A 14833-nucleotide genomic window follows, 5' to 3' on the forward strand; every position below is an offset into this window, starting at 1 on the left:
AGGGCAGGGGAGAGAAGCTATCATAGTTTTTATTCCAGATCTTCAACTGAAATCTTTCCAGAAGATCCAATTCTGGCTGATGAACCGAAGATCAATTTCAGTTGTAAGCATTCAGTTTTTATCGCTCAGAGAATCCTTCTGAAGCCAAGAAAACAAACAAAACCCCCCAAAGAAGTATCAATATAATAACCCTGTTCTAGGACACAACCCGTGAATTCTTGGTTTCCCCAAGAAAACCTATGTAAAACTAGATGCTAGCAGGCTTATGTTTTGACTTCTTAGATCAAGCACAGCAGAATAATGTGGGACACAAAACTGAAATATTTTGGTGTGTATAAGAAGTTCAGAGCAAAGATAGTAACTCTGAACTTCCCAAATTACAGTGGTAAACTGACATGCAACGAAACAGGCCTGTAACTCACATCTGGGGGTGGGCGTGGCAGGCACCCCAGCAAGGCCTGCCCAGTCCCACTTAACATTCCAGGGAGATCCAGGGGTGGGTGGGAGTAGAGGGGAAATGAATTCCTGCAAAGAAGCCCAGATTTAGCAAGTTGGGTGAAGGTCATGACTAGAGAAAACATGCTGATTAGAACGAGGGCAGGTGATTTGAGTGTTGGCTCTTGGTTTAAACATCACCTAATCGCTGTGTGACCCTGGGTAATCATAACAATACCTTTTCTGAGCCTCTGGTTCTTTACTGTGGTATTTCCCATATTGTCTGGATCAGAAAAATAGCCAGAGGTCCTAGATTTAAAATACAGATTCTCCGGTGTCCCACCCAGATGTGCTGTATTGGGATTTCCAAAGCTGGGCTGTAGCTGTGGGCATTTTTAACAAGTTTTTCAGGTGATTCTTAAACCAGGCAAGTTGGGAAACATCTTTTCTGCACAATGTGGGTAATAATAGCAATCCTCCCTCATGGGATGTTGGGAGGATTACATGAGATTATTAGGTAGAGCATTTAGCATTGTGTTGGTATATCCTGAGTCAATAAATGTTAGCTTTTTATCATTGAAAATCATTAGTACCATTTATTTAATAAATATTTGTTATGTACCTATTATGTGCAGGGTCCAGGGCAAGGGTTGGCAAACTATGGTCCAACGCACTTGTTCTTATGTGGTCTGTGAGCCAAGAATGGTTTTCACATTTTTTTTAAATGGTTGGAAAAAAACAAAAGAAAAATAATAGTTTGTGCCACTTGAAAATTTTGTGAAGTTCAGATGTCAATGTCCATAAATAAAGTTTTATCAGAACACAGCTACACCCACTCCTTTACTATTGTCTCTGGCTACTTTCATGCTACAATAGCAGAGGTGAAGAGCTTCAATAAAGACCATGTGGCCCACAGAGCTGAAAAATATTGAATATTTTCTACCTGGTCCTATTTTTAAAAAATAAAAAAAATAATAAATAAATAAATTTATTTATTTATTTATTTATTCTTTATTTTTGGCTGCGTTGGATCTTCGTTGCTGTGCACGGGCTTTCTCTAGTTGCAGCGGGTGGAGGCTACTCTTCGTTGTGGTGCGTGGGCTTCTCATTGCAGTGGCTTCTCTTGTGGCAGAGCACGGGCTCTAGGTACACGGGCTTCAGTAGTTGTGGCACGCGGGCTCAGTAGTTGTGGCACGCGGGCTCTAGAGCGCAGGCTCAGTAGTTGTGGCGCACGGGCTTCGTTGCTCCGCGGCATCTACCTGGTCCTTTACCAAAGAAGTTTGCCGAACCCTGCTCCAGGGCAAGGGTCTTCAGCTGGGGTTCTTGTATTTGGGGAATATACAAAGATTTCTCAAGACGTGTATGGGCATGATTGAGGAAATCAATTCTCAGATCCTCAACTTTGATGTGTACTTTTCCCTAAAACTGATCATCTAAGAATACACCCAGAAGGTGACTCATGGTGCCGAGGTTGAGAAAGTAATTGCTCCATGACTGGGAAAGAAACCCCAGGTGGTTTTCAGTTCTTTGCTTTTAATGAAATTGACCCAAATAATTATGATTGATCATTGTATGATTTTCTGGCATTTAACTCAGAAGGAATTAAAATAATTGAGAAGCATTGCTGTAACAATACACTTTCTATGTCCCTATCCTTATTTATGTGAATGAGACTTCTCAGCATTTACATCAATAAAAAAAGAAAACTGGGACTATAGCTGAAAGAGATCTGTATCTCATTCTAGCAGTTGGTAAAAAAAAATTTTTTTAAAGTAATATTCATCACAGATATATAAGCTGATTAAAAACTAGGCCTATCAATCTCATTAAGATATACTTTTGCTTATTTTAATTATTTATCAAAAATGTGTAATATATTTATGTAGTTTACAACATAACAACAACAAAAAGTTGTTTTGAATGATAAATTGATGTAAAAGAAATGTTTAAAGCTTGGAGCCCTACAGTCAAAGGGAATAAAAAATGTGTTTCAATTTATAGAACCATAATTTTGTTGCTGAGTAGTGGGATGAAATGAACAACAAAAATTTTTCAAGATTGGTAATGTTTCCCATTTTCAATCCTCTCCCTCTGTTCTGGAAATTTCAGAGATTGGTTCTCTCAACCTGACTGGCTGAGGTGAGAGACCTCCCAACTTTTTTTCCTGGCAACATTACCATTTTGTCTCAACTTTGCTGGTCGCTGGATCTAGGGCATTCAAGAATTGGATCAGATAAGTATCAAACTTCTCATCTCCACGAGAACAGAATTTAAAGATTACTGAAGAGAAAAGAATCTGCTGTGCAAAGGTATCATTCATCTGCTGGGACAAAAGAAATACCAGCCTATGTGCCCTTTCTAAGGAATATACTCAAGAAATTAACGTAATAAGGATAAACTCAGAGTAAAGATGTGAAATACGGGAAGAAGAGTATAAGAAATTATGGTGAACAACGAATGTTGTAATCTTTGGTTAAATCTCAGTGGATGTGGTAATTTGGGAATTAGAACATAAGAGACATACTGTAGGGCAAAACTTAAAAAAAGCCTGGAAGTAAACTCATAAGCTACCTCAGCAACACCCAGGATTTGGAGAGAGGGGTTGTAGAAAGAGATGTGGCCCAACGGCCTCCTCTTGTGAGGAGGAGACTTCTTAATGAAAGGTTGGGGCCTAGTTGATCTTTATATCTGATATAGCAATAGAGGAATCGATTTAAAAATAATTGCTAGAGTTTAGAAAGTAACTATTAGCAGAATGGAAACATATAAGAACTTTCAAGAACAAAGTGAAAAGTTAGAAAAGAAAAAGGAGAAAATTACAAAGTTTAATAAATAGTAAATATTAAATAAGACAGAAATGAATAATACCAAGTATATGTTACTATGAGAAATGCAAACAGTTTGACTTCTCCAACCAAAGACAAAGAGATGCTATTAAAGGAAGATATTAAACCACAGAGTGGGAAAGATAAACCAAGCAAATGTAATAAAATATAAAATAAGACTTAGAATACTGTTATTAAATAAAGTGTAATTTAAGGCCCAAAGCTATTAAACAGAAAGATCTGGCATATACTAAAGGGTAAAATGTAAAATTGACAAAGAACACATAGTAGCCACAAACTTACATGCATCAAACAACATATGACAAAATATAATAAAATGAAACACAGTAATACAAGAAAAGCATGATAAAAAAACACAGCCATAGTAAGAGGCTTAAAAATACTTCTTTCAAAATTTATCAAGCAGACAAAAACTAAGAGGGGTTTAGAAAATCTGAATAACAAAGTCAACATGCTTGATTCATAGATCTCCACCAAACATTTACAAAAATTGGTCATGTACATGGCCATAAAGAAAACTAATAAATTACAAAAAGCGCATATTTTACAGGTCATATTCTCAGATCAAAACTCATTAATATTAGAAACCAAAAAAGAAAATATAGTTTCACAAACTGTAACTACTTGAAAAATAAGAAATAAACCTTTATATAACTCTTGGGTTTTATCCCCCTGACTTACCGAACAAACCAACCAACCCTAAAACTGAAATAATGAAGTATCTAGAAATTTATGAAAGAAGGACACTTCATATAAAAATCTATAGGGATATGGATGTCATGAAAATTTCTGAAAGACTTGGAAATAGGCAAAAAAAGATTACTGGTTGTCCCGTCATATCCCAGCTCTGGGTTATCTAATTCTATAGTGGTCAATGCCTTTTAGTGTTTTTGGGATATTTTACAACTTTGTGAGTTACAGAAACATATAATAATGCAAAAAACATATAAGAATGTAAACACACTTTGTGGGTGGAATGCAACTGATGGTTGCCCTGTAGACCCTAACCAGTTTTGCATCTGTCTGTAAATTTGCTTCAGCATTCCTGATTGCCTGTGTAAGCATTCATTGAATTCTCCTTCAAACCTGTTGTAACAACTCACTGATTTCCTCATTAATTAATGAATTAAATAAAATTGCTAACACATGCTCATTTTATATTTGTATGGCAGTCATGATTTAACTTTGAAAAAAATGATCTTTTAACATAGGTGAAGTCATACTGGAAAATATACAGCTTTAAATGCTTTCCCATTATTAAAGGCTGAAAATAAGTGAACTTAATACAGGAAATTAGACTAACAAAATAAACTGAAAGAAAAGCAGGGGAAAGAATTAATAAAGATACATGCTGAAATGAATAAAATGGAGGAGTAAAGAGAGAATAAATAAAAGCAAAAGCTTTACTTTTACATAAATGACAAAACAGATAAACTCCTGGCAAACTCCCTAAGGAGAAGACTGAAAATACAAACAAAACACAACCCACCCAAAGCCCCCCAAACTCCCCCAAAACCCCACCCCCCAAAAAAAAAGTAACAAGAGCACTGTTAGATCAAAAAAAAAAAAAGCCAAAGATTCTAAAATAATTTTAGGAGAATGTTAAGTGGAATTACAGAGCAAAATGAATGATTTTTTCTTTTGCAAAGTATGTATTACCAAAATTTATCAGGTTGAGACATAAAGTCCAAATAGACCATTAATTACAGAAAAAAATAGAAAGTTTGTTAAGAATGTACAATGAAAAAGGGTATCAGCCCAGAAAATAAACAGATAATTCCTGAAATAACAAACTATTGCTGGTCACTGAAAAAGGAGGAAAGAGCCTCAATTTATTTTCAGAGTAACATAACCTAAAACAAACAAACAAGCAAAGTCAGAGAACAAAGAAGAAAACCAGCATTCATCTGCACTTACACATATGGTTATAAAAATTTCAAGGAAAATATTAGTAAATGAAATCTAGGAATGTATTAGAAGAATAATCCAACATGATCTAGACGGTTTGTTTCAGGCATGCAAGAGGCTTCAGTACCAGGCTATGTCCTACACTAATTCACATATCAGCATAGGTAAGTACAAAACCCAAATATTTATGTCAAGAGATATTTAAGAGATATTTGACAATAATCAGCAACCCACCTCGATAAAAACTCGGAAAATGGGAGAAGAAAATGACTAAGTACTATAAAAACTGTCACCCAAGGAATAGCATATATTATATTAAATTGGGAAATTCTAAAGCCATTCAAGTTAAAAGTAGAGATGCAACAGGGATGCCAGCTGTTTCAACATTGTTTGGAGGTTCTGACTAATACAATAGGACAAGACTGCAAAATAAGTAGTATAAGTATTGCAAGGGACAAGAAAAAAACACCTGGGAATGAGGTGACTATACCACAACCATCATAAGTCATATTTATCAGCGACCAAGAGTTTCTAATAAATACTTACTGTCAATAAAAATTTTTTTCTAAGGTAGTACAATATAGACAAGTATACCAAATATAGCTATTCTCTATGCTTGCAACAAATAATTATTTTAACATAAAAAAATCCTATTTACAGTTACAATAGAATTCAAAACAACAAGAAAATACAGGCCCTATTTAATAAGAATAGACTGTATATGAAGAAAACTATAGGTTACAACAGGGTTTAAAGAAAAGTTTTTGGGTGGAAGATTTAACATTTATTTTTTATTTTTTTGGCTGCACCGTGTGGCATGTGGGATCTTAGTTCCCCAGCCAGGGATCGATCCCATGCCCCCTGCAGTGGAAGCGTGGAGTCTTAACCACTGGACTGCCAGGGAAGTCCCAGATTTAACATTTTTTAAAAAGTCATTCTTTTCATGAGTTCATGTAACCATACAGATACAATTCTAATACAAATCCGCAAAAGGTTTTCTTTTTGTGGGGGGGAGGGGTAATGGACAAAATGAAGTTTGTTTAGAAATATGAATATTTAAGAATTGCTAAGAAAATTTTGGAAAATAATAGCTACGGGGAGGCTTTGCAAGTCTAAAAGATACTAAGGCTTACCTTAATGCTAATATAATCAAATATGTAATGTTGGCAACCCAGAGAAGATATAAAGATCAGTGAGACAAAACAGAGATTCTAGAGATAGAGCCAAGTATATTTGGGAACTTCATCTAAAGGTGAAATTAAGATTTCAGTTCCAAGGAAAATAATATTTTATTTAACACATGGTCCTGGTATAATTGGGCAGCTAAACTCCTATATCATACACACATAAATATGAATTCTGGCTGCAGAAACTGAAAACAAATAATGAAAATATTAAAGAAAAAAACCTCAAGGGAAGGGAGGACTTTCTTAGAAACTACAGGAGCCACAAATAAAGCACTAGAAGAATCTGACTGCATACAAAATGATTATTTTTATATGGAAATAGCACCATGAGGAAAGTCAAAAGACAAAGGATAGGAGGGGAGAAAACTCAGCACCATTTGACAGACATGGGGTTCACATCCCCAGGTGCCCAGCAGCCCAAGGAGAAAAATAAGAGTATGAGTTTAAAGTTCATAGATAAGAAAAATGCAAATAATCAACAAGTCTATGCAGAGATGTCACAGAGATGCAGATCAAAACACCAGTTCAGGAAACGCACAAAGACCAGATTACCATTTTCACACATCAGACCTACAAAACTTCAAAAGATTGATAACAAGATTCGTGATAGCTGGAGCCCACACCACCAATGAGACTATCGTTTTGAAAAAATCATCTGAATCAATGCAAGTACAAACTACAGAAACTCATTGAAACTCACTTTGGGGACGCTAACCTACAGAAAGAAAAGAAAGCACAACTGAATAAGAGGAACTATGTAGGATGTTTACTGTGGCAGTTTGTAATGGCAGACAAACCCCAAAACAACCAAAATACCCATGAATATGGAGATGGGTGAATAAAGCATGGTGCTTATAACATGGTAAGTCATAGTCTACCGTTTGCTTAAAAAAAAAGTTAGGCATAGCTGTACTGACACACAGTACTGTTAATAAATGGAATAATAAGAGCAAGGTAGAGAGAAATGTACATAGTGTGATACAATTACTATAAAAATAAGGGGAAGCCTTTTCTAGGTTATCTTTTAAGTTGGTATGAACACAGAGACCTTACTTATCTTGGGTAGGGTGAGAATAGGCTGGAGATTATTGGCTTGGTTTTTGTACAATTCTATATATAGTTTATCACAAGGAACAAGTTTTGCTGTTGTAGTTTGTTAAAAAAATCCAAATATGCATGTGTGTGTATGTATATGCATGTATGTGTATGTGCATTATATGTATATACGGAGGGCAGCAGTTCCATGGAGATATAATGATATAAAGAGAAATATAGTATATAAAAAGAAAATAGTATGCTCAGTTCAACCCCAACTCTGTCACTGGAGTAGAAAACATACATACGGGACTCCCCTGATGGTCCAGTGGTAAAGAATTCGCCGTCCAACGCAGGGGACGCGGGTTCAATCCCTGGTGGGAGAACTAAGATCCCACACGCCGTGGGGCAACTGAGCCCGCGTGCCACGACTACTGAGCTCGCGCGCCTCAATGAGAGAGTCCGCGTGCCGCAAACTACAGAGCCCGTGTGCCACAACTAGAGAAAGAAAACCTGCACGCCACAACTAGAGAGAAGCCTGCATGCCACAACAAAGCCCGCAGCACAATGAAAGATCCCACATGTCGCAACTAAGACCTGATGCAGCCATAAATAAATTAATTAATTAAATTAATTTAAAAAATAGAAAACATACACAAGCATAGAAAAAAAAGATTAGAAGGAAGTCCATTAAAATGGTCACAATTTTTACATCTGGAGAGTAAAATTATTAGTGACTTTTAAATTTTTCTTAATAATATACATACAGATGGTCCCCAACTTACGATGGCTCAACTTAACAATTTTTTGACTTTACGATGGTACAAAAGCAATACACATTCAAGAGAATCATACTTAGAATTTTGATCTTTTTCTGGGCTAGCACTATGTGGTCTGATTCTTTCTCCCGATGCTGGGCAGTGGCAGTGAGTCGGCCATGGGTCACGAAGGTGAACAACTGATACACTTACAACCATTCTGTACCCCTCCAATCTGTGTTTTTCACTTTCTGTATTCATTAAATTACATGAGCTATTCAATATTCTCTTCTAAAATAGGCTGATTTTGCCCAACTGTTGGCTAATGTAAATGTTCTGAGCACATTTAAGGTAGGTGAGGCTAAGCTATGATGCTTGGTAGGTTAGCTGTATTAAATGCATTTTCAACTTAATGATATTTTCAGCTTACAATGGGTTTATCAGGACATAACCCGTTCGTATGTCGAGGAAGATCTATAACGTGTTTCCCATATTTTGTATCTTGAATACACATTACATTTATAATCAGGAAAAAAATCATTTAAAAGTTGAAACTAGGGGCACGCTGGGAAAAAAGAAAGATGTAGAACACAGGTTCATGACAACAGAAGTTTCCCAGGTAAAATCCAATGGCTGAATAGTTTCCTAAAGAACTGCAAGCAATAATTCTAAAGTGATAAAATTACTAAAATACTAACAGAGTAAGCTGCAAGCTTTTTTGATTTCTTACCAAACCATAGTTATGATGCGTTATCATCACTGCTGATACGAAAATAATTTCTGGCGAAGAAGAAGGATCAAAAATAAAAAGAAAGAAGACAAAGCCCAGCTTGAGGATATATATATATATATGTATGTGTTTTTGTTTTTTCTTGGCCACGCTGCGCAGCATGTGGGATCTTAGTTCCCCGACCAGGGATGGAACCCGCATCCCCTGCAGTGGAAGCACCGCATCTTAACCACTGGCTCTCTGGGGAAGTCCCTGTATGTGTATCCTACGGGATGCTGACCTTCTATTTTTAACAGGCAATTCTCAAGGTTTTCAACATCACCATTTTCCATATTTCCTTAGTTTGTTATTAAGAAAAAAAAGCGGGAGGGAATAATATCTTTATGTAAAAGTGAATTGATATGCATGAGAATTTTAATAAGTTTGTGTGTTAGGGAATAAAATTAAAATGTTGGTTACTCTGGTAAAAATGTATCTAAAGTGTTCTCACATTTTAAATATGCTTCTCTCACAAGAGTAACCTCCCCTCCTCACCAATCCTTGCTCATGCTCTGTGACAGCATGTTTCATTTACGCAGTGTTTATTAAGAGCCCACCCTGAGTTGAAGATAATGCTAGAAGCTGGAAATCAGAGATGAAGACCCAAATTCAGGTCTCTGGATCCAAGCACGGGTAATTTGAGATCGCTCTCTGGCGCCACCTACTGATCACACAGCATTTCAATTCAAAACAGACTGAAATTTGAACTTCCCTCTCCTCAACACAGCCCATGCTTTGGACCCAGGTGCTTTTCCAGTCCCTCTCGTCTGATCCCTGGGACTGCACGTATATTACTATCTAAAACAATGCCATCCTAGAAAACTGTCCTAAAGGTTAATATTATAATTAACCTAACCTAAAGGTTAATTATATTACCATCTAAACAGAAACGTCAGGTTTGTCACTCTGAAGTTTCAAAATAAAAATGATAGTTGGGTCACTTTAGGCACCACACATATTTGATTTGACTGTGAAGAAGGTAAGGCATTTATATACTATTTATGAGAGAGGACTAAGAACCTTTGCTTCTTCAAGTTCTCTTTAATTATATAATTCAAACCCCAATAACCCAAATCATACTGTGACTCTAAAGAATCACTAACATTTGTTATGTTTTAATGATGTATCAATTTATTAGGAAACCATTCCTTTTTTTCCCTCATTTACGCTAAACCTTTTTTTTGATCAAAAATCCATGTAACATTATGTAGAAAATGGTCCTTCATGCCAATAGATTTGTATCCATGTATTAAAACACTATTACCCCAAACATTGTGGGTATTTCAGAACGGGGACTTAAGAGAGGCTGAGAAGCACCATTTACTACACAAATTTAATGAGATGGAAAAAACCTTTATTAGAGTTGGCAAATCAAGTTGGAAGCAAACAAATGTATTCACTACTCAATTCATTTCATTCCAACCCCTAATCGGGATCATCTTGGTAGTATTTAAGATTCTACAGCACTTAGAACACCGCGATTCAGAGGTCTCAAAATTATCGCAGCATAAAAAAATTTCAGTAAGCAGTATAAAATTACAATTTATTATGGGGGCGGGGTGTTTTCACAACAATCCTTAAAAACATTAAGGGCAAACCTCTTACAGAATTCCATTTCTGACTTCTTTTTTGGTCACTCCTTTTTCCCCCTTTCTTTTGTTTTATAAGCACTAGTCTGGTATGGAATCCGCCGGACAGAGCAAAGCTGGGTGGGCGCCTCCTTGGATGATGGAGTAAGTCTGCTTGGGTAATTCTTGCTGAGAGGTGGTGGAGAATATGGGCGGAGCCGTGGTGGCCACGGCGATGTTCTGGCCTCCGTCGCTGACCACAGTCACTTCAGCGGTCCCCTCCTGAATCAGAGCGTTCAGGCCTTCGAAGTCAGTGCAAGTAATGCCCGAGCTGGTGATGAAAGTCTGGTTGCCAGAGCCTTCCTGGGGGCCGCCCGGGGCCGTGGGGATGAGGGTCTGGTGCAAAGTGCCTCCGTCCGTCTGGTCGTGAGTGGTCAGCAGGACAGCCGGCTGGGGCATCGCCGCCGCCTCGCTCGGACACCCCGAGGAATGAGGAGGGGCGATCAGATTGACCTGGCGTAAGATCTGCAGCCGGCTGTTCCCGGGCAGTTCCTCTGGGTTCTGCGCCACCAAGGCGGGCTGTACGATGTTCACCGCGGCCGCCGCAGCCTGGACAATGGTGTTCGCCTGGGGCACCTGATGGCCAACGATGATTTTGACTCTGCCCTCGCTGAACTGGGGCACTTGGCTGGGCTGGAGGGGCACCTGGAGGTGCCCCACAGTGAGGGGCGCGGCGGGCTGCTTGCTGGGGTCGATCTGAAACTGCAGGACAGTCACATCCGGGCTCTTATTCTCGCTGTACTCACTGTGCTGCCGCTTGTGGCTGCGGAGCGAGTCCTCGCGCATGAAGGAGGCATCGCACCGGTCACAGTGGAAGGTCTTCTTGGCGTCCAGCTTGGCCACCTGGCGGCTGCTCTGCCGGCCCGTGTCTTTCCTCTCCGAGGCCTCGGTCTTGACCACGTCGCCGTGGAACTTCTTCACGTGCTTGCTCAGGTTGCTGGGCTGCTTGGTGTCGAAGCTGCAGTAGTTGCACTTGAAGGGGCGGTCGGTGCAGTGGATGCGCTCGTGGATGCGCAGGGCGGCCTTGCTAGAGCAGGAGTAGCTGCACTCGGGGCACTTCTCGGGGTGCTCGGACTGGTGCACCCGGCTGTGCTTGCGGAGCGTGGCCTTGCTGTCCCCCAGGAAGTCGCAGTGTGGACACTTGAAGTTGTTCCCGCTGTGCTTGATGCGGATGTGCGACTTGAGGTTCCCCTTCATGGTGCAGCGGACATTGCAGAACTCGCACTTGAAAGGCTTCTCCCCCGAGTGCACGCGCATGTGCCTTTTCAAGTCCGAGCTGATTTTGAACTTGGCGCTACAGAGCCAGCACTGGAAGGGGGCGTCCCCTGTCAACACAAGGTGAGTTTCGATAAGAACAGGCAGGCAACAACCATAGCGGATCCCCCCGAAGCACACACCAGAAAATCGCTTATACCAAGGCAGGCGGGTGGAGACCTTCTAACTGCAGGTCCTAGCAGCCCCTGGGAGAAAAAAAAAAGAGGGGTCGGGGGCTTCTCTCCTTTTCCCAAACTTAAACCACCACCACCATTATAACACCCAGAAGAAAAACGGAGATTGAAAATCAAGCTATTTAACTGTCCCCAGTAAAAAAAACTAAGATTTGTGAGTATACTTAGTATATCCTTGAAAACAGTCAAGCGATCGTTCCTATGGTTATTGTGTTCGCTCTGCTAGGGAACCATTCACGGTTGTATAATTTTGCATAATCCGTTGATTTTGGTTGAGTTACATGTTGTAACAGATTCAAGGGCACATTTTCAAATCAGTCAGCTCCATGCTCACTCATCAGAATATTCTTTTTACAATGATTGAAACGCCCAGCTTACACTTCATGCAGATTTTTATTAATAAAGACGTGTTTATTGCGCACAATTTATTTATCCCACACTGCCAGCTGCGTTCTTTACTTGTGAAGTTACAAAATCCAGCTGCTTGATTTTTTTTTTTTTAATTCATGTTCGGTGAAAGATGAACAGGAAAAGCGAAATTGCAACATCTGAAAGGACATGATATTCCAAATTTATTTCCTCAGTGAATGCCAAGTCCCAATCATCTGATAATTCAAGCGAATTGGTGACCCCGCCCATTGCAATATTGTTTAAGCAAGGAAAACAACAGCAGCTAAGGTTCTTCGGTGGCTTCCCGGATGGCAGGCGCCCTGCTGAGCATTCCACAAGAATGGTCTCATTTGATGATCCCGACATTCCCATGAGGTGGGTACTATTATCAATATTATTCTCAACACTATTGTACAAATGAGGAGGCTGAGGCCTGGAGCGACTCTATCACTTGTTTCCAGTCACTCGGTAGTACGTGGCAGAGCTTGGATTCCAACCCAGGCTGATTCCAAAGCGGGTATTCTTTTTTTTTTTCTTTTTAATTAAAAGACTTTTTATTTTTTTAGAGCAGTTTTAGGTTTGGGGAGATTATACAGAAAGTACAGAGTTCCCATATGCTCCTTCTCTCCCCTGCACGTCATTTCCCTCTTATTAACATTTTGCATTAATGCAGTACATTTGTTACAACTGATGAACCAATATTAATAGATTATTATTAACTAAACTCCATAGTTGACATTGGATTTACTCTTTGTTTTGTGTATTTCTATGGGTTTCAACAAATGTATACTATTACATATCTACCATTACAGTAGCATACAGGATAGTGTCACTTCTCTAAAAATGCCCTGTGCTCTACCTATTCACCCCTAACCCCACTCCCTGAACCCCTGAAATCTCTGATATTTTTAATTGTCTCTATAGTTCTACCCTTTCCAGAATGTCATATACTGGTTAACATCTTAGAGTATGTAGCCAAAGCTGGTATTCTTGGATGCTAGGTGATTATCTGTACATATGACTAATGTTCGCTTTCTTACCATAAGCTCCAAAGAGTGGGACTGTGTTCTGGCTTTTTGGTATAAGACCTATAACATCACCATGAGCTGTTTAATAAATGCAATTAATGATGGAGCAAATTAAACAAGCTTCGAGAAAAGGAAGAAGCCCCAAACTAAACAATGCGTTGCATGACTAAATGCCACTGAGATCATTCACGTGAAACTCTAGAACAAGGAATGGTAAGCTATACAGACTGTGTGCCAAATCTAGCCCACAGCCTGTTTCTGTAAATAAAGTTTTATTGTAACACAGCCGCGTCCATTTGTTGTGTGTTGTTTCTGGTTGCTTTCATGCTACAACTGGCAGAGGTGAGTAAACTGTGATAGACACTGTATGGCCCGCTAAGCCTAAAGTATATTTACTATCTGGCTCTTCATAGAAAAAGTTTGCTGACTTCTGCCTTATAATGTTGCTCTCAACCTTTTATATGCCACGGACCCCTTTCTGGTGGTTTAGTGAAACCCATGCACGCTTTCTCTGGGTAATGTTTAAATGCACAAAGTAAACGAAAATAAAAATCAAAAGGAATACAAAAGAAACTAATTACATTGAAAATTATTAAAAAATTAAAAGAAAAAATTTGTGATTTGGCAATGTGTGTGCATTAAGTAACAAGCTCTAGCAGTGGGTCTAGTGACTATACCAATTTCTAAATAGAGAAGTGTGTAAACGATGTTTTGATCTATCAAAAACATGTTATAAAAAGATCTGTGGGCTTTCCTGGTGGTACAGTGGTTGAGAGTCTGCCTGCCAATGCAGGGGACACGGGTTCGAGCCCTGGTCTGGGAAGATCCCACATGCCGCGGAGCAACTGGGCCCGTGAGCCACAACTGCTGAGCCTGCGCGTCTGGAGCCTGTGCTCCGCAACGAGAGAGGCCGAGACAGTGAGAGGCCTGCGCACCGCGATTAAGAGTGGCCCCCGCTTGCCGCAACTAGAGAAAGTCCTCGCACAGAAACGAAGACCCAACACAGCCAAAAATAAATAAACAAATAAATAAAATTAAAAAAAAAAAAAAAGATCTGTGATTTCTACTGGCGACAAGTTCACACGCACTGTAATCAGGCTGGATGCCTATTTTCATAACTGAAGGACACGCCACATTTCAGTAAGATGAGTGAAAATGAAGATGTAATTTTTTTCCTCATCCAAGTTCAGGGTCCTCCTAAATTCTACTCATGGATCCCTGGGTGGAGGTGTCTGTGGACTCAGAGGAAGAATCACTGCTCTAGAAAGTTCTACTAGGTCTTCCAGTTACATCACTGCCCAAATTAGTGACGATCTGTTTGCCTTTTTTTTTCTTAAAAGCAATTTAGCAGAGGTCAAACCCAGAAAAACCAGATAACCAAATCTCACAGCTGAGTCGCAG

General features: G+C 39.3%; 1 protein-coding gene across 3 annotated transcripts in view; it reads right to left on the reverse strand.

Annotated features, from left to right (window-relative positions):
- ZFP64 (ZFP64 zinc finger protein) overlaps positions 1–14833 on the reverse strand; it is an 80596-nt gene that overhangs the window by 41728 nt on the left and 24035 nt on the right. For 2 of the 3 annotated variants that reach the window (XM_007185285.2, XM_007185284.2), the window contains exon 6: positions 10465–11891. The exons of the other annotated variant lie outside the window; for it this stretch is intronic. In XM_007185285.2, the coding sequence (XP_007185347.2) occupies positions 10609–11891 (1283 nt within the window). In that variant the 3' untranslated portion in view covers positions 10465–10608. Of the gene's footprint in view, positions 1–10464; positions 11892–14833 lie in introns of those variants that run through there. 3 annotated transcript variants of the gene reach the window in all.

Source organism: Balaenoptera acutorostrata, chromosome 15, assembly GCF_949987535.1.
Source record: "Balaenoptera acutorostrata chromosome 15, mBalAcu1.1, whole genome shotgun sequence".
Lineage (NCBI taxonomy): Eukaryota > Metazoa > Chordata > Mammalia > Artiodactyla > Balaenopteridae > Balaenoptera > Balaenoptera acutorostrata.